Raw genomic sequence first — 21,346 nt, 5'->3', positions numbered from 1 at the left:
ATCATTCCTACAAGCAGAAAACAAAGAGAAGTATTATGCCCCCAATCCTTGCTCCTCTTAGTCAAGATAGACTTCCTCGAGTTACTCAGAGGGAATAATAATCGAAAACCAATGCAAAAGATAGCACACAAAGAAAATTTCAATCATATCTCAAAAAGGTTAGTGATTGTTTTCAGTAGTCTTGTTTTGCTTGTTTACTCAGTGATAAAAATTGGCAGTAGTTTGGAGACAGGTGACTGACTCAGAGTGGATGACCTGGTACTACCAACAGAAAGATGACTTGGTTGATACTTCTTAGGACATGTAAATTTTTCAGTCGATTACCCTAAGACTGGGACATTGATCAGTTTCAAGCCATGAGGGTTCCAAAAGAACCAGGACATCACAAAAGCGACTAAAAGATATTTACAAGCGAAAGAAAAGATGCAAGAAAGCGGGAATGAAAATGGGAAATGCCAAATTTGTGTTGATAGATGGAGCACTTGAGTATAAGAGGCACTCGTTTACCAGGTTTTCACTTTCTTGGCAAATAAATTTTGTTTTACCAAGGTGCCTGTTTACTAGGTTTTCACCAAGGCATTTGATTTTTCTTTTTTCTTTTTTTTCCCAAGACTTTTTAGCTATACAGGTTGTTGGAAAAGAGAATATTAAGTGAATAATTTCTTCAAGTGAATGGTGTTGATCGGTTCACAGAGTTGTTCTCCTTCTGATGTTGAGAGTTGATAGGAACCAGAGCCAAAGACTGTCGTAATGATGTAGGGACCCAGCCAGTTGGGTTCAAACTTCCCTTTGTTGTCTTGAAACTGTTGATTTTTAGGATTTTCTCTCAAAACAAGGTCACCAACCTGAAATTATCTTTGTCAAACTTTCTTGTTATGACCTCTAGACATTATCTTTTGGTAGGCTCTCAAATGATCAAATGCCACTTGTCGACACTCATCCAGAAACTCAAGTTCTTGCAATCTAGATATTTTGTAGTCTTCATCAGTAACAAGACATTGCAAAGAAACTCTCAAAGAAGGTATTTCCACCTCAATAGGAAAGATTGCTTTGGACCCATACACCAAAGAAAAAGGTGCTGCCCTAGTAGGTGTTATGATACTTGTTCTATAAGCCCACAGTACAGGATTGAGCTGCAAATGCCAATCCTTTCCAGATTTATTTATTGTTCTATGTAAGATAGTCAGCAGATTTTTGTTAGATGCTTCAGCTTGTCCATTACCTTGAGGGTAGTATATGGATGACCAGTGCTGTTTGATTTTGAACTTTTCACCAAACTCATCTAGATCTTTGTTTTTGAAATGCCCTCCATTGTCAGTCACAATGGAAGAAGGTATCCCACAACTGTAGATGATATAGTTAAGGATGAACAGAGCTACTTGTTTACCAGTTTCTTTGATTAGCAAAATTGTTTCTACCCACTTAGTGAAATACACAGTGGTAGTTATGATAAAATTGTGTCTATTAGATGATGCATGATATATTTGGCTAATGAGGTCAAAAGCCCATTGTTGAAAAGGCCAACGTCTGATGAAAGGTATTAGATCCCTTGCTAGAGCATGTATGAGATTTCCATGTAGTTGGCACTTCTCACAAGTTTTAGCAAATTTTATAGCATCTTTCTCCATATCTGGCCAATAGTAGCCAACCCTTAGTAGTTTTCGAGCTAAAGTTAGACCGTTTGAATGAGATCCACAAATACCTTCATGCATTTCAGATAATGCATATTGGGACTCTTTAGTTTCTAGAAACCTAAGCAAAGTATTATGCAAACTTCACCTATATAGATCGTTAGCGATGATGACATGTCGTGAAGTGTTTCAGATTAGGTTCCTTTTCTCATTACGGGTAAGATTAGCAGGAATAATTTGGTACCACGAGTAAGAATAATTATGGCTATAACAAGATGAATCATGTCCAATGATAGAACAGACCATCTGGGATTGAGGGGAATCATAAGTAGGGTAATGTAACTCTTCCACCAGGAGTTCATAGTGGAACTCATATTCTTATAGCTATGGTATATATGCCAATGTAGCCATAGCATATGCTTCTCTGTTTGTCAATCTAGGAATCTACTGAAATGATACAAAGGTAAAGTATTTCTTGAGGTCATCAACCATTCTTTTATAGGGCATCAGTTTCTCATCCCAAGTTTGATATATATCATTGATTTGGTTGATAATTAGTTGAGAGTCTTCATAGATGTCTAACTCAACAACCTTCCATTCAATAGCTAGCTTGATTCCATTTACCAAAGCTTTATATTCTACAATATTTTTTGTGCATGGAAAGAGAATCTTGTAATCCTTTGGGATTGAATATCTTTAAGGAGTGATAAAAATTATTCTAGCACTAGAACCTTGTTGAGTGAAAGACCCATCAAAGAACATTTTCCATGATCACTAAGTAAGGTGCATGATGGATTCATCTAGAAATTCTATGTGCAAAGGTTGATTGTCTACAAGTGGAGCATCGACAAGTTGATCTGCAATGACCTGTCCATTTATAGCTTTGTGTTCTATATATTCAATATCAAATTTTGTAAGAACCATGACCCATTTAGCCAATCTTCCTATAAGCGTTGCTTTGCTGAGAAGGTATTTGAGCAGATCAATCTTAGCCAACAGCTTGATAAAATGTTCTAGCATGTAGTGTCTTATTTTTTGTGATGCAAAGACTACTGCCAAACAATCTTTCTCTATGATAGTATAGTTCATCTCATAGGACACCAAGGTCCTACTGATATAATATATAAATCTTTCCTTTTTATTCTCATCCTATTGTGCCGAAAGTGCCCCCAGTGATGTATCAGTAGCTGATATGTAGAGAATCAATGACTTGCCTTGAATTGGTGGCACCAATATAGGTGGATTAGAAATATATTCCTTGATTTTATTTAGATGTTGTTCACAATCTTTATCCCAGTTGTATATAACTCCTTTCCCTAATGCCTTTGTGAATGGTTCAACCTTATCTGCTAGCTGATAAATAAAGTGTCTTATTGATTGGAGTCGCCCTTGTAAACTTCTCATTTGACTAACATTCTTTGGAGGTGGCATTTCCATGATAGCCTTAACTTTTTTTGGATCCACTTCAATTCCTTTTGCTGAAACAATATATCCTAGGACTTTACCAGATGTAACCCCAAATGCACATTTCTTTGGATTTAATCTGAGTTTGAATTTTTCCATCCTATTTAATATTGAACCTAGTCTTGATAGACGTGTTGATCTTTTCATATATTTAACTAGAGTACCATCAACATAACCCTCCATGTTTTTGTGCATCATATCATGAAAAATTATTGTTACAACTCTTTGATAAGTAGCACCTGCATTCTTTAAACCGAAGGGCATTACATTCCAGCAAAAAGTTTCCCATGCACAAGTAAATTTTGTTTTCTTTTGATCCTCAAGTGCAATTTTGATCTGATTGTATCCAGATAAACCATTCATTAAAGAGTACATTTCATAGCAGCAGTCATGTCAGCGATCATGTCTATGTTGGGTAGTGGAAAATCATCTTTTGGACAAGCTTTGTTTAAATCTCTAAAATTTGTGCAAACACATATTGATTTGTCAGGTTTGGAAATGGGTACAATATTAGATATCCATTCGGCATAATCAATTGCTCTGATGAATCCAACTTTTAGTAACTTTTCTAGCTCAGCCTTAACAAGTAATGCAACATGAGGATGCATTTTTTGGAGTTTTTGCTTAATAGGTGTAACTCTGGGAGTGATAGAAAGATGATGCATTATGAGGTCAGGATCCAGACCTAGCAATCAGCATATGTCCATGCAAAATTGATCTCCTTTTCCGTGAAGAAATCAACAAATTCTTTGAGTTCTTCGGCTGACAAGGATTGAGCTACATGTATGGTGTGTTGAGCTTGTTCTATACCAATGTTTACTAGCTGTGTATTTTCAATTAGCATTGATGACCGCTCTTGAAAGTGACCATGAAAGATGTCAAGTATCTCATCTTCAGGTGCCTCAAAGAGGTTTTCACCCTTAGGTACGTCCTTTATTTTTACTAATTTTGATTCTAACACTGCCACAGTATGGTTTTCGCCATCAGAACTCTTATTTTTCTTTTTTTGATTTTTGTGACTAAGATACTTGACATTTGTTGTTGCCATGTTCTCACTTTCTTCACTAGTGGAAGAGTCGATTTGTTCAATTGTATTAAGATAATAGGCTAATGTATAGTCATTGGCAAAGGTAGGTATATTCAAAGGTTGATTTTGGAGAGTACAGTCAATTAGCTCAGGATGTACTAGTGATAAAGATTTAACAGGTTCAAGCGAATTCATGGTATTATCATCACAACCTCAGACTAACAAGTTGATTTATAGAAGACTACCTTGCGTAAGTGTCTCGAGACCAGGAAGAATTAGAACATGATTATCAAAGTTTACATTAGTATTTAGGGAACCTAACCCAACAGACCTACCACTAGCACCATCTTCTACTTCGAACTGGAATACATATCGTGGTTTGACAGTAACAGGTCAGTAGACAAAGTCTCGACATTCATGACCGAGTAGTCATAGTTTGGTGTTGAATAAGTAATGTCATAAATAGAGCTTATGTCAGAGTGATCAGAGTCAGAAGATGAAGCCTCTAACTCTTCTTCAAGTGGCTTAGTGAAAGCATGTATAGTATCAATATCTACATCTTTGATGATGCAAGTTCCTTCAAGATTTGGTTTAATGATCACTTGTATTTGACATACATGTTGACATAACCTTGATGACTATGTTAGTCTTTGTCATCTTTTCCATTCAGCTTGCTCTAGACTAATGACCAGCCTTGCTTCTGTAGCCTCCAATTCTTTATTTGTAGTTCCATACTTGATTGGATCTATTTCATTAAAGGGAGATATAGCAGGTGAATAATTTTCTTGTGTTCTTTCTTCTTTCATCTATTGTTCATAGTCTTCTTGTCTTTTTAATCTGATTTCCTCTATTTCCTTTTGCAACTTCAAGTGTATTATCTCTTGTTTTTTATCTATGATATCACTTAGTTCTTCAAGATTTTCTTCAGTAGATGTATCTGAGAGAGGATCTAGACCCCATTCATACTCATTCGAGTCAATTTCTAAATTATCTATTTGCATTCTACCTGTGTATGTGATCAGAATGTTTAGTGGTGCAAACAACTCTTTAATTCCTTCGATTTATTCTCCTTGTAGTGTTATTGCTGATACAGTTGGAACTTGATTACAAGCTACTTCTTCTCTCTTCATTTCCAATTCTGCTTTCTCTCTTTCATACTCTTCCTGAGTTTGTTGAGTATTTATTTTATGTGATGTTGAAGGTAGTATCTTTTTCCTCCACTTAGACTGATGAGTAGAAGTATGTTTCTGATCTGATGACTCCTCTAAATGGTATCCAAGGCAGCTTTATCATTTGTAGACTTAGTTTGTAGCTGAATAGGTTCAACAATACCTTCTTGATTCTTGCTCAGAGGATCAGTACCTAAATATCCCATACGTTGAATCATCTTATAGCCTGGACCATATTGTTCAGGGGAAATCTCACAATGTTGCACTTCTTTGTTCTCACTATCTTCTTTGAAAATTCGTTTGAGAACAGGCTCTTCTTTTGTTTCATGTGCAAGGGAAGTAGAGGATTGTACAAAAATACCATCATAAATGACATTTGGAGTTGAATTTTGTGGATTCATAGCCTCTGATGGTTTTTCAGACTATCTTGGCGATGGAGGAAGAGAAATTAATGAAGGTACAGGTTCTATCCTATATCCATCCATGTCAGTGTCTATGATTTTCAATTTCTTTTCCAGGTCTTTCATCAAAGTTTATGAACTTTCAACCATAGAGGCTACTCTGTTATAAGGAACAAAGGTATCAACACACTATTTTAATGCACTACATATGTAACTTGTATCAATAGGTATACTGACTTCAACTCCATTATAAGGAAATTTCAAGCACTGATGATAGGTAGATGGTACTGCTTGCATTTCATGAATCCATGGCCTACCCAACAAGATGTTGTATGAAAGAGGAAGGTCAAGCACCTAGAAAATAACATCTCTCTCCATAGGTCCTACTCTGATCGGTAATAGTACTAGACCTTTAAAGGTTCTTTCTTCTTCATTATAAGATTTGATTATTATTTTCTTTGTTGGATCAATGACATGTTCAAAAAATCCTAACTGTGTTAGTAAACTATAGGTACAGATATTCAACCCAGTGCCTCCATCTATCAAAACACGTTTGACTACGTGTTTATGGATCATAGCTTCGATGTGTAATGGCCAGATGTGGGTGATTCAGTGAATTATCATATTCTTTAGAGAAGGTGAGGTAATGAGTCGAAGTCAAGTGACCCACCATAGATTGAAAACCAATCTACATCTAAATCTTTGGGGATATTAGTAGTGAGAAAAGATTTGTCCAGGATCTCTCTATGAATAGAAGAGATCTTAAGCAGTTAAAAAATGAAGATTTAAGTGGTGGTTTGTTTTAATTGTTCGACAATGTTGTAACCAGAAGAGGATGATGAAGCCAACTTCTTAGATTTAGTCGTGATCGTATTTGGTTGTCAGTTTGAAGAAGTCAGTAGGTTTGGTGTTGTTTGATCAGGAGTTTAGGAGCTATCTCCTTTGAGAGTAACCTTTTTCTGAGTGCGGGTTACAACATTGGAGTTTGTGTTCTATGTTTTTTATCTTTGATTATGATCACATTGTAATATTCATATTGGGAAGATTCAATCATGTTGATCACATTGTCATTGTTAGCGTAGGTGTAATTGACTTTGGCACCTCCCTTGGATTTTGAGGAATCACCTTGTTCATAAGCAAGCAAGGGATCTTTTAAAGCTTTGTGATCAGCATTAGTCATATGATTTCCAACAAAAATTTTGCTAGCATCGATGAGGTATTGAATCTCATGTTTGAGTTTCATGTTGTTCTTTGTTGTATGACCCTTGATTCAATGATATTCACAACACTCGTTTTCCCTCCACCATTTGGGTTTAACTTTTGGATCATATGGTCTAGAGTTGTCTGGAAATGTTAACAGATCATTTAATAATAAAGTTTTAAGAGCTGATTCATATGATTCTTTCAAAGGAGTGAAATCGTGTTTACGCTTTGAAAGCCAAGGTTTCTCCTTAAACCAGTCTTTTGTTTTCTTCGAAGGGTTTTTTGTCATAGTTTCAGCTACTTTGAGTGCTTGTGTGCTACTAGCTAGATTAAATATTGTAGGTTTTGATTTTGTTTTAATAGTGTCCACCACTCCATCATTAACAACATTTTTGTTGTTATCTTTACCGTATTTCCAATATTTGTTGTTTTCTTTGGAACTAGAGCCTTGTTGTGTTTCTTTCCAAAGTGATATATTTCCTTTCTTTATAAGCACATCTTCCATTCTAAGGGCACTATCTACCATTTTGTTGAATGAAGGGTACACTTGCATTTGGATATTGTATTTCAATTGAGGGATCAGGTTATTGACAACGTATACAGTAACAATATTATAACAATATCATTACCGGTTCAATTGACATCAATGACAACAAAACATATCATTAATGCAATCTTCATGCAAATGCCAACAATCACTGCCATGTAGGATGCCACCTCACCAAGAGGACCCACAAAGTGAATGTCAACTTAGGAAATTAAAAAACTAGACTAAACAATTATTAAATAACCAATGTTAGGACTCCAAGGTTGAGACACCTAATCCTAATAGCAACAAAATTAAAACTATGATTTTGAAACATATTGTGCTCGCATAACATCATTTTGAAGCTTGTGCTTCTAAACATGAAGATTTGAAGCATCAAAATGGATGTTTGGAGAAGAAACAACCATCATAATGCAAGTTCTAATTTCGAAGCTAAAAGCTTCAAAGCACGATTTTGAAACTTATCATGCACACAAAATATCATTTTGAAGCTTGTGCATCCAAACCACAAGTTTTGAAGCATCAAAATGAGTGTTTGGAGGCATAACAAGCTTCAAAATGCATTTTTTTATTTCAAAGCCACGAGCATCAAAGCATAATTTTGAAGCTTAACATGCTTCCAAAATATTATTTTGAAAATTGTGCTTCCAAAACCCAAGTTTTGAACCATCAAAATGGGTATTTGGAGGCACAACAAGCTCCAAAATGCAAGTTCTGATTCTGAAGCCATGAGCTTCAAAGCACAATTTTGAGACTTATCCTTCTCTGGAAAAATCATTTTGAAGCTTGTGCTTCCGAAACCCAAGTTTTAAAGCATAAAAGTGGGTGTTTGGGAGCATAACAACCTTCAAAATGCAAGTTCGAATTTCAAAGCCACAAGCTTCAAAGCATAATTTTGAAACTTATCGTGCTTCCAAAACATCAATTTGAATCTTGTGCTTCCAAAACCCATGTTTTGAAGCATCAAAATGGGTGTTTGGAGGCACAACAAGTTTCAAAATGCAACTTTTGATTTTGAAGCTAGGAGCATTAAAGTGCAATTTTGAAACTTATCGTGCTCCAAAAATATCATTTTGAAGCTTATGCTTCCAAAACCCACGTTTTGAAACATCAAAATGGGTGTTTGGAGGCACAACAAGCTTGAAAATGCAAGTTTCTATTCCGTAGCCATGAGATTCAAAGTGCTATTTTGAAATTTATCATGCTCAAAAAACATCATTTTGAAGGTTGTTCTTCCAAAAGCCAAGTTTTGAAGCATGAAAATGGGTGTTTGGACGCACAACAAGTTTCAAAATGCAAGTTTTCATTTAGAAGTAATGAGCTTCAAAGTGTGATCTTGAAACTTATCATGCTCTCAAAACATCGTTTTGGAGCTTGTGCTTCCAAAACCCAAGTTTTGAAGCATCAAAATAGGTTTTTTTAAGCACAATAAGCTTCAAACTACGAGTTTTGATTCTAAGGCCATGAGGCTCAAAACACGATTTTAAAACTTATCGTGCTCCCAAAATATCATTTTCAAGCTAGTACTTCCAAAACCCAAGTTTTGAAGAATTAAAATGGGTGTTTGGAGATAAAACAAGCTTAAAAATGCAAGTTCCAATTACCAAGCCACAACCTTCAAAACATGATTTTTAAACTTATCGTGCTTGCAAAACATCATTTTTGAGCTTGTGCTTCCAAATTATGGTTGTTTGGAGGCACAAAAAGCTTTAAAATGCAACCTTTGATTCCAAATCCCCGACCATGAAAGCGTGATTTTGAAACTTATTGTACTTACAAAACATCATTTTGAAGGTCGTGCTTCCAAAACCCAAGTTTGGAAACATCAATATGGGTGTTTGGAAGCAGAACAAGCTTCAAAATGAAAGTTCTTATTGCAAAGACATGAGCTTCAAAAAATGATTTTGAAACTTATTATGCTTGCAAAACATCATTTTGAATATTTGTGCTTCCAAAACTCAAGTTTTGAAGCATCAAAATGCATGTTCGAAGGCACAACATGCTTCAAAATTAAAATTTTGATTTCGAAGCCATGGGCTTCAAGGTGCGATTTTGAAACTTATCATGCTCCCAAAACATAATTTTGAAGCTTTTTCTTCCAAAACCTAAGTTTTGAAGAATCAAAATTGGTGTTTGGAGGTACAACAAGCTTCAAAATGCAAGTTCTGATTCCAAAAACATGAGCTTCAAATCATGATTTTTAAAGTTATCATGATCCCAAATCATCATTTTGAAGCTTATGCTTCCAAAACCCAAGTTTTGAAGAATGAAAATGGGTGTTTGGACATAAAAACACACTTCAAAATGCAAGTTCTGATTTCTAATCCACAAGTTTCAAAGTTGGATTTGGAAACTTATCGTGATCCAAAAATATCATTTTGAAGCTTGTGCTTCCAAAACCAAAGTTTTCAAGCATCAAAATGGGTGTTTGGAGTCACAACAAGATTCAAAATACAACTTTTGATTTCGAAGCCACAACTTCAAAATTAAGATTTTGATTCAGTAGCCATAACCTCCAAAATGCAATTGTGAAACTTATCATGCTCCAAAACATCATTTTGAAGCTTGTGCTTCCAAAACCCAAGTTTTGAAGTATCAAAATGGGTGATTGGAGACACAACAAGCTTCAAAATGCAAGTTCAGATTCCAAAGCCACAAGCTTCAAAGTGTGATTTTAAATCTTATTGTCCTCCCAAAACATCATTTTGAAGCTTGTGCTTCCTAAAACCAAGTTTTGAAGCATCAAAATGGGTGATTGGAGACAAAAAGAGGCTTCAAAATGCATATTCTGATTTTGAAGCCATGAGCTTCAAAGCATGATTTCGAAACTTATCTTGCTCCCAAAACATCATTTTGAAGCCATCAAAATGGGTGTTTGGAGGCACAACAAACTTCAAAATTCAAGTTCCATTTTCGAAGCCACTAGCATGAAATTATGATTTTTAAAACTTATCATGCTCCAAAAACATCATTTTCAAGTTTGTCCTTCCAAAACCAAAGTTTTGAAGCATCAAAATAGATAGTTGGAGGTACAACAAGCTTCAAAATGCAAGTTTTCATTTTGAAGCGATGATATTCAAAGTGTTATTTTGAAACCTGTCATCCTCGCAAACCATCATTTTGAAGTTTATGCTTCCAAACCCCAATCTTTGAAGCATCATAACAAGTGTTTCGAAGTACAACAAGTTTAAAAAGGTAAGTTCTAATTCCAAAGCCACGATCTTCAAAGTGTGATTTTGAAACTTATCGTGCTACCAAAACACCAATTTTGAGTTTGTGCTTCCAAAACCCAAGTTTTGAAGCATCAAAATGGGTGTTTGGAGGCACAACGAGCTTAAAAATGTAATTTCCAATTTTGAAACTTATCGTGCTCCCAAAACATCATTTTGAACCTTGTGCTTCAAAAACCCGCTTTGAAGCATCAAAATGCGTGTTTGGAGGCATAACAAGCTTCAAAATGTAAGTTCTGATTTTGAAGCCATGAGAATAAATGCACAATTTTGAAACTTATCATGCTCCCAAAACATCTTTTTGAAGCTTGTACTTCCAAAACCCAAGTTTTGAAGTATAAAAATGGGTGGTTGGAGGCACAACAAGCTTCAAAATGCAAGTTCTTGTTCTGAAGTCATGAGCTTCAAAGCAACATTTTGAAACTTATCATGCTCGCAAAACATCATTTTGAAGCTCGTGCTTCCAAAACCCAAGTTTTGAAGCATCAAAATGAGTGTTTGGAGGCACAACAAGCTTCAAAATTCAATTTTTGGTTCTTAAACCATGAGCTTCGATGTACGATTTTGAAACTTAATTATCATGCTACCAAAACATCATTTTGAAGCTTGTGCTTCCAAAACCCAAGTTTTCAAGCATCAAAATTGGTGTTTGGAGGCACAACAAGCTTCAAAATGCAAATTCCTATTCTGAAGCCATGAGCTTCAAAGCATATTTACGTGCTCCCAACATATCATTTTGAAGCTTGTGCTTAGAAAACCCAAGTTTTGAAGCATCAAAATGGTGTTTGGAGGCACAATAAGTGTCAAAATTCAAGTTATAATTTTGAAGCCACGAGATTCAAAGCGTGATTTTGAAACTTATCGCGCTTCTAAAACATCAGGTTAAAGCTTGTGCTTCCAAAACCAAAGTTTTGAAGCTTTAAAATGGTTGTTTAGAGGCACAACAAGTATCAAAATGAAAGTTCTAATTTGGAAACAATCATGAAAGCGTCGATTTTGAAACTCATCGTGCTCCCAAAATATTATTTGTTCTTCCAAAACCCAAGTTTTGAAACATCAAAATAGGTGTTTGGAGGCATAAGTAGCTTCAAAATGTGAGTTTTGATTTAGAAGCCTCCAGGTGCATGAAAGCGCAATTTTGAAAATTATCGTGCTCACAAAACATCATTTTGAATCTTGTGCTTCTAAAACCCAAGTTTTGAAGCATCAAAATGGATGTTTGGAGGCACAAAAAGCTTCAAATTGGAAGTTTTGATTCCTAAGACAAGAGATTCAAAGCGCAATTTTCAAACTTATCGTGCTCGCAAAACATCATTTTGAAGATTGTGCTTCCAAAACCTAAGTTTTGAAGAATCAAAATGGGTGTTTGGAAGCACAACAAGCTTCAAAATGCAAGCTTTGATCCTGAAGACACAAGCTTTAAAGTGCGATTTTGAAACTCATCATGCTCCCAAAACATCATTTTCAAGCTTGCGCTTCCAAAACCCATTTTTAAGCATTCTAAAGCCATGAGAATGCCAACGTGACTCTGAAACCATGAGAATGACAGCCCATGGTTTTGTAATACCACGTGATGGTTTCTTGTATTGTATCTCCTATATATGAGGTACGTGAGATAGAGGTTGTGTGTAAGAGTCTTATGGCTATTGAGTTACCTCTGTATCTCTAATTAGCAATACTCATGTGAAGAGATTTCTTGGCAAATATATTTTAATCTTTTTTTATTGCTGAATAATATATTGGGCGGCTTTTGGAGTGTGGGGTTTTTCTCCGAAAAGGGTTTTCCCCACATAAATCATTGTTCTATGGTTTGAATGCTATTATATTTATTTCTATTTTCTGTAACTGTTGTAAAGATTTGTAAAAGTTTTTGCATTACCCTCCTCTCAAGATTAGTGTAGGAAGTTGTTCTACTACTTAACTTCCTTACAAGTGGTATCAGAGCTTAATCACCTTTGGTTTCAATTATGGGTTGTTGGGTTTTTTGAACTAATCCAGATTTGAGTGGAAGCTTTTGCCTAAGACACTTTTTGATCTTGTTGCAAGAATTATTAGATGGCAAGTTCATCAGGGAAAATAGAGGTGGAGAAATTTAATGGAACAAATTTTGAGATGTGGAAGTTGAAGATGAAGATTTGCTAATAGATCGAGATCTATGGGATGTTGTTGATGCAAATGTCCAAAGGCCCTTAGATCCTACTACAGCAGCTCAGTATGATGTTATGGATCGAAAAGTCAAGGGTTTGATCAGACTGTGCCTGGAAGACTCTATTCTAATCAATGTCCATAAAGAAAACACTACAAAGAAACTATGGGATAACCTTGGTGAAAGGTATCAAGTGAAATATTTATTAAATCAGATTTTCTTGAGGAAGAAATTGTATTCCTTGAAAATGGAAGAGGGTGGACAATTTGTAGACCACCTAGAAGCATTCAATATGTCAGTAGCTCAATTAGTATCTATCGGTGTAAAGATGAACGAAGAGGAGAAATTCTAGATCTTGCTTTCTTTTTTGCCTAATTCGTGGGATTCTCTTGTTATGGCTATCGGTAGCACTTTTGTTGTTTTGAAGTCTGAAGATGTGGTGGGTGCCCTAATTGGTGAAGAGATGCAAAAGAAGGTATCCCATAGTTCAAAGGAATCCCTAACTGTTCATGGAAGACCTAAAGAGAAAGGCAAGAAGAATGAGAAGCGCGATAAGTCCAAATCAAGAGGGAGATCGAAATATCCTGGAAAGTCCAAAGTCATTTACTGGAATTGCGGTAAACTAGGTGACATCTGTAAGGACTGCAAAGAAGAAAAATAAGAAGATTGATTCTGATTTTGAGTCCACGAAGGAAGATGGTGATGCATTTATTGCAGCTTTGGTGACTCATGCAGGTAATGAGAGTTAATTGACCCGGGTGCATCTTTTCATATGACTACCATTAGAGATTGGTTTTCTGAATATGAAGAATTTAATGGAGGTAAGGTGTACTTGGGTGATGATTCACATTTAGATGTTGATGGTCGAGGTAAAGTTAGAATCAAGTTTTGTAATGGTAGAATAAAAAGGATTAATAGTGTGTTGCATGTCTTTGGATTAAAACAAAATATTTTATATGTGAGCAAACTGATAGATGTGGGTGTGCAAGTAGTCTTTTTTGAAGTAGGATGTAAGATGATTAAGGGTGCTATGGTAATTCATAGAGGTGTCAGGTTCGACACTTTGTATAAGCTAGACGCATACATTGTTGAGTGTAATAGCACTTATGTGAAAAGTAAATATGTGGAAGATTTGAGGGTTCCACCTTCAGCGGATGGAAATGGATTTTGGGTACCTAAGGGTGCTCTATCTTCTAAAGAAAAGTTACCTACAGGGAAGACTATGTTATGGTACCAAAGGCTTGGCCACATTGGAGAAAAGGGTCTAACAAACTTGAAAAATAAAAACCTTGTTGAAGGTTTGATGATTGTATTCTTGACTTTGATTTATGTGAGCATTGCATTTATGGAAAATCAAGTTGCGTTCAGTTTAACTCGACTTCTCATAAAACTTGTCATATTTTGGATCTTATTCATTAAGATGTGTTTGGTCCTGTAGATGTTCCTTCAATTGGGAAATCCACATATTATGTTTCATTTATTGATGATTTTAGTAGAAGGACATGGGTATATTTTCTAAAGATTAAATCTCAAGTTTTCAGTGGATTTAAAGAATTTAAAGAAATGGTTGAGTTGTAAACTGGAAAGAAAATTAAAAGTTTGAGGACTAATAATGGAGGTGAATTTTTCTCTAAGGATTTTGATAGATTCTGTAAAGACTGTGGCATTAATAGACTAAAGACAACTCTGTATTCTCCACAATAGAATGGAGTTGTAGAAAGAATGAACAAGACATTGATGGAGAAGGCTAGGAGTATGCTGAGTGGTGCTGGTCTAGAACAAAAGTTTTGGGTCGAAGTTGTTGCCAGTGCCTGCTACCTAATTAACAGGTCTCCTACATTAGCCCTTGTTAATAAAACACCTATGGAAGCATGGTCAGGTCAGAAACCTTCTTTGAGACATCTTAGAATTTTTGGTTCCAAGGTATATGCACATGTGCCAAAGGAGAAGTAGACAAAGTTGGAGAACAAGGTTGTGAAATGCATCTTTATTCGGTATAGTTATGGCGTTGAAAGGATACAAGCTTTGGGACCCTGTTGCACAAAAGGTAATTCATAGTAGAAGTGTTATTTTTAAAGAAATTAAGTCTCCTTCTATTAAATTACAACCAAAATAAACTAAAAAGGAAGATGTGATTCAATTTCCTTCTACACCTGAAACAGTTGAGGAGAGCTCGTCTCGCTCCGAATCTTCAAAAGAGGAGGAAGAACCTCCAACTCAGCTTGTTCTAATGTCTATAAGACATAGACAACCACCTGAAAGGTATTCACCTAATGATTGGAGATGTATTTTTTCTTTGAATACTAATGTGGGTGAACTAAAATCTACATAAGAGGTATTAGGTATGAATGATACAAAATCCTAGAAGATTGTTATGGAAGAAGAAATGGTAACATTAAGAAAGAATGATACATGGGATCCTGTACCATTGCTTGAAGGACGGAAGCCTGTTGGTTGCAAATGGGTGTTCAAGAAAAAGATTAGTTCAAATGGAAGCATTGAGAAGTATAAAGCGAGGTTTCTTGCAAAAGGCTACTCTCAGGTTGTGGGTGTTGATTATGGTGAGATATTTTCTCTAGTTGCCAAAATGGCATCCTTTAGATTTTTGCTTTCTATTGCTACTGCTTATGATTTAGAGGTTGAGAAAATGGATGTGAAATTTTTTTTCCTTCATGGTGATTTGGAGGAGGATATTTATATGACACAGCCATAGCACTATGTGGTGAAAGGTAAAAGTAATTTTGTCTATAAATTAAAGAAATCCTTGTATGACCTCAAACAGAATCTTAGGATGTGGTACCAAAAATTTGATACATATGTGTTGAGTTTGGGATTTGAGTGTTCTAAATTAGATCGTTGTGTTTATTATAAAACTCATGGTGATCATTTCATGTGCATTGCATTGTATGTTGATGGTATGTTATTCATTGGTAAAGGGAAAGATATGATTTCAGAACTAAAGTCTCAGCTCGCTACTAAATTTGAATTGAAAGATATTGGTGTATTGAAACACATTCTTGGGATGGAAATTAGAAGAGATAGAGTGAATAGAAAACTATGGCTAGGCCAAAGTAAGTATGTGAACTCAGTGTTACAGAGGTTCGACATGCAGGATTGTAGACCATTGTGTGTTCCTTTTATAGTTGGAACAAAATTATCTGTTGTAGATTGTCCTACATCCCCATCGGAGAAGGAAGACATGAGCAAAGTGCCTTACCAAAGTGAAATTGGAAGTTTGATGTATGCCATGGTCTGTACTAGACCAAACATTGCCCAAGCAGTGGGAGTTGTGTCCAAATATATGTCTAATCCTGATAGAGTTCATTGGGATGTAGTCAAAAGAGTCTTCAGATATTTGAAGGGTACCTCAGAGCATTCTTTGAGTTAGTTGAAGACATGATTTCTCTTTATATTCATGGTTATGTGGATTCAGACTGGGTAGGTGATATTGATAGCAGAAGATCCACTAGTGCTTATGTGTTTATTTATTTGGTGGTGCAATTAGTTGGATGAGTAAGCGACAGGTTGTGGTTGCTTTGTCCACTACTAAAGCGAAGTATATGGTATCTACTCATTCTTGTAAGGAGACCATTTGGCTTAAGAGATTGTGTTCAGACATTGGAATAAAACAAGGAGTCGTGACAGTTTATTGTGACAGTCAAAGTGTGATATGCCTAGCTAAGAACCCGACATTTTATGCTTGGACCAAGCACATTGATGTTTTTAGAATCATTTTGTCAAAGATATGGTCAAATATGGCAGGGTATAGCTAGTTAAGGTAGAAACTTTGATGAATCTTGCAGATTCTTTAACTAACATTGTGAGCATAGAGAAGTTCAGATGGTGCTTGGGGTCTATGGGCCTTATGGCCCTTAGCTCTTGCAAGGTGTTCGACAAGTCGGAGATTTGTTGGCAAAATGGTATCTCAACCTTGCATTTACATGATGTTACTATTTATAGTAAGTTTTCATTTGAGGGTGAACTCACAATACTGGTTCCCACTTTTTGACCAACTTTGACACTTAGATGAACATTTTGAAAGAAACCTTCACTTTCTGACACCTATAACTTTTAAACTGTTAATAATTTGAAGATGATGTAGACTAGTGATTTGTAACATCTTGTTTGTAGATTATATACGTTTTTTTTTTTTTTTAAAATAAAATTTTATTGATTTTTCCATCTCCCTCAAAAAGTAATTTTTAACAACAAACAAATTTTTTAAGAGTGATGTGCATCCTGAAACGCATAACTTTTTTTTCTATAAATGATTAAAACTTAATTCTTTTGAATTTTGGTTTGTAACATCAATAACCAGGGCATGTAGTTGGTTTGATAGTGATATGTTGAATATTTTTCATTTTATTAAGTTTTCAAGTCCAACTAATTATAATTTAGATATAGGTGTACATTTGAACACATAACTTGTTCTATATATTCAATTTTATCTTTTCTGTTAGAAAGAAGACATCAATACCTAGGGCATAGATATTTTTCAGATTTTTTTTTAATTAGTTTAGCATTTTTTCCCAATGTATTGAACAAAGAAGTTCATGTTCAGTGAAAACCCTACATTCATAAGAAATAAAATAAAAATATATTAATGAAATTAAATATATTACAAATTATACTATTTGAAAATATTATAATAAGGACTAAATACTTAAAAAAACAAATAGTGATGCCCCACTAGGAAACCCTGAAGGGATAAAGCTAAAACACAAGAATAGAGTGCAAATATTTTATTTTTTATTAAAAGTTAAAACAAAATAACGATACATTGAATTATCATTAAGTTCAGATTACACAACGGAAGACTTAACTAACACCTAAAGAGTTTCCCAATGTGATTACTTGATTCAACACTTAACTCAACTCAGGCTAATTAATCCATTTAAGTCGATTAACTTAATGACATGATAATACTTTAAACAAAGGATAAATTCATTTGGTAGGTTAAAAATATAGATAACATGATTAAGTTCATCCATTACAATTTAACCTTACATTATGTTCAATCCTACAATAAAATATATGTCATGCATCTAATTTCCTTACATATTTTAATTGCATTAAAAACTAATGAATACCTTCCATTATACTAACCTACATTCTTCATGATCCAAATAACTGCATTTAATAAGATAACTACATACATGCATTTAAGATTAATATCATCTAATCCACATTATACATTTTAACCATAATGCCATCCATACATACTAAATAAAAAGGAAACAAAAGAACACAACCACCACATAAAACCAAATTGATATTGGAGTTCACCCCTAGTGGGCTACATCTCTGGGTCTGCTTGACTGCAAGACCCCTCTGATAAATAGTAGGGTGAAGAATACAAAAGGTTCACATAATTTACATCATGTCATCAAGGCGTACATAAACCAATAATACATACGACCACATTGGTCCAATAGATACATGAATGATCCTAGAAAAAAAATAAAAAAGGATCCATCTGAAACATGATAAGAAGCAATCTCAAAAGAACAACTAGAGCACCCACGAAACTAAGTCCTCACAACCCATCATAAGCAACCCATGGTCTAACATGAATATCAAGTACTCCCAAAGGCATAAACAACCAGATATGACTCTGTTAGCACACATTTTTATAAAATATCTTGTGTTATTTCTTCGATGTTTTATATATACATTTTCATCATAAGAGCATTTATTGTTGGATTGTATGTGCAGGATATGTGTTGGATGAAATTATTCTTAGAATGGCTGACTTAAATGGAAATGAATCTAAAATGGCAAAGGCTCTTAAGAGACAACCAGATTGGGTATTGCAGAAACTTGGATTAGAAAGAGATGTCATTCAAAGCCCTAAGTCAAACAGAGTTGACGAAGAGAAGGGAAAAGGTGAAGTAACTAGACTAACAACCCCTAGGTATAGTCCCCCTCACATGAGAAACTTGGAGCAACCATTTAAGGTCTATGATAATCCATTGTCTGATGCTTTAGATAATAATTATGAAAAAAAGGATAAATGGAAAAATACACCCTACCATGAAAATAAAAAACAGTATAATTATAGACAATACAATAATCATAATGGTGAAAGAAGAACTAATAGTGGGGAAATTACTGGTAACTGGAATAATAGAGATAGGATCAACAATGTAAGTAATAATGGAGCAAATCATGGTAATAATGGAAACTATGGCAACAATGGTAATGGGGACAACAAAAATGGAAATAACAGTAATGGTGGAGGTAACAATGGAAACATTGGTAATAATGGAGGAAATAGAAACTCAGATTAAAAACTATGGTTGTGGAATACCTATGACCATTGAGAGGTATAAATAGTTGGATTTCAGTGGGATAATTAGATATCCAAATCAGATTGCAAACAATTTAAGGTCTTCTATTTCTAAATTCACAGGAAATGGAACTGATTCTGCAAAACAACATGTAATAAATGTAAAAAATACCATTGAAGAGTTTGAAATCCCTCATGAAGATGTTTTTATGAAATTATTTGTTCAATCTCTAACAGAGGATGCAGGAGAATGGTATAGGAATCTTCCTGATAGATGTATTGGTAGTTGGCAGGAATTTGTGACAATATTCTTGGAGGAATTTGGAGAACAAGTGACACTTCATTCGCATCTCATGAGTTGACTAGCATAAAGAAAAATGAGAATGAATCAGTCTATGAGTTTAATGAAAGGTTTAATAAATTACTTAACAGGATACCAAGAGATATTAGACCTGTTGATTCATTTTTTATTGATTTTTATTTAAGTGCTTTTGACAGCGAGACTCATTATGAGATCTTATCTCATAAACCTACTACTTTGCAGCAAGCTTTTAAAATAGATAATACCATTAAAAATAATAGAAAGGTTGCTAGGAGAATTTGCAAGAGAGATGATCCAAAATTATATAATCCTAGAACAACAAAAAAGGATGAGTTTGGTCAAATCATGGACATGCTAAAGGATATGAAGTGTAAGCAAAATCATAATGAAAAACCGCCCCCATATAGAAGTAACAAGCTTATAAGTTACAATAGACCAAGATTGCATGACATGCCATATAATACAAAGTGGAAAGATGGTTAACCAGTGAATGCAAATCTAAGCAAAGAAACTCCTGATCCATTGAAGAAGGTAAATAATTTTGTTGAAGAATATCCATGGTGTGAAGTATGCAATTTACCCCATGTTGCAGAACAATGTATAATTGCTCAAGGTTTTGCAGAAGAGGACCATGAGAATGAATATGAGCCCATAGTAAATGTACTTCCATCAAATCCATTTTGGGGTAGGGATGAGGATTCATCTGAGGGTGATCAATCATCAGATGTACAATGGAGAAGAGAGAACCAACAACATAGTGTACAACAAGTTTTTATTAATGATGAAGCGGACATCCCATCCTTGAGGAGATTGTTCCATAATGAAGAGCCAGTGCATTCCTTGAGGAACTTAACAGATGAAGAAAAGAAATCATATACTGTGGCAGCAGTAGCTCAAGCAAAAACCAATTATCAGTTAAGAAATAGAATAGTGAACCAAGAACAAGGTAATACATTAGGGATATTTGCAAAGGTTCCTAAAGCTAGTGGAAACAAAGACACCATTGCTAACAAGGAAAAGGAAGTTGCAGTAGAAAAGGACAAACAAAAAGAACCTCTTAAATTAACAAAGCCAATTGAAAAGAAACAGATTAGTAAGCCACTCTCAAATTATGGATCATTTATGTCTCAGGCTTTATCACAGGTGAAAATATGTGTGCCCTTACTTGAAGTAATGAAATTTCCTAATTACAAACATGAAACAATCAAGATTTTGTCTAACGTTGGTGAAGTAAATAAAGAGGATCATAAGCCAAAAGTTGAAGATCCACCTGTTGTCTATTTGGGAACTTCTATCATTAAGAATCTTACCCAGGTTAATCCTTTTTATCTGACTTTGATGATTAACAATAAAATGGTTAAGAATTGTATGATAGATTCAGGTGCAGCCGTGAACATAATGCCAAAAGATGTCATGAAAGAACTTGTGATGCATGTGGAAACTCCCTATGGGAAATGCTATGCTATGGATAACAAATTAGTCCCAGTTGTTGGAATTATGAAAAATGTGGAGTTTCGATTTCAGCATGCCCTAATACATCATATAAAATAGACATCACTATTGTGCAGGTTCTGCCAAATTATGGGATGTTATTATCAAGGCAATGGTCAAATTTGGTGGGTGGACATGTCCAGCTAGATCTTTCATATGCAACCATCCCAGTAAAAGCGGCCAATGTAAGGATTGATAGAGAACCGAGATCATTCTACCTGATAGAGGAGGTTGATCCGCACGAGACAACATGTTTTCTCCAAACATATATAGATAACTTTCAGGTAAGTATTTCTAAACCCATCCAATACAAAACTGACAGGTTTGAAAATACTATTGAATTGCATGAGGATAAAATTTGGAAAATGTATTTTGATGGTGCTTGCAGTAAAGAACAAAATGGAGTTGGTGTAGTTTTTATTTCTT

At 34.9% G+C, this 21,346-nt stretch overlaps 1 protein-coding gene across 1 annotated transcript; it reads left to right on the top strand.

Annotated features, from left to right (window-relative positions):
- The first annotated feature begins 18,592 nt into the window (after positions 1 to 18,592).
- LOC131875951 (uncharacterized) lies at positions 18,593 to 20,980 on the top strand. Its single transcript, XM_059220691.1, has 3 exons — positions 18,593 to 19,076; positions 20,022 to 20,375; positions 20,805 to 20,980. The coding sequence occupies exons 1-3, from the start codon at positions 18,593 to 18,595 to the stop codon at positions 20,978 to 20,980; spliced, it is 1,014 nt and encodes a 337-aa protein (XP_059076674.1).
- Positions 20,981 to 21,346: the final 366 nt, after the last annotated feature.

Source organism: Cryptomeria japonica, chromosome 5 (assembly GCF_030272615.1).
Source record: "Cryptomeria japonica chromosome 5, Sugi_1.0, whole genome shotgun sequence".
Lineage (NCBI taxonomy): Eukaryota > Viridiplantae > Streptophyta > Pinopsida > Cupressales > Cupressaceae > Cryptomeria > Cryptomeria japonica.
This window is presented reverse-complemented; position numbering and strand designations above follow the sequence as displayed.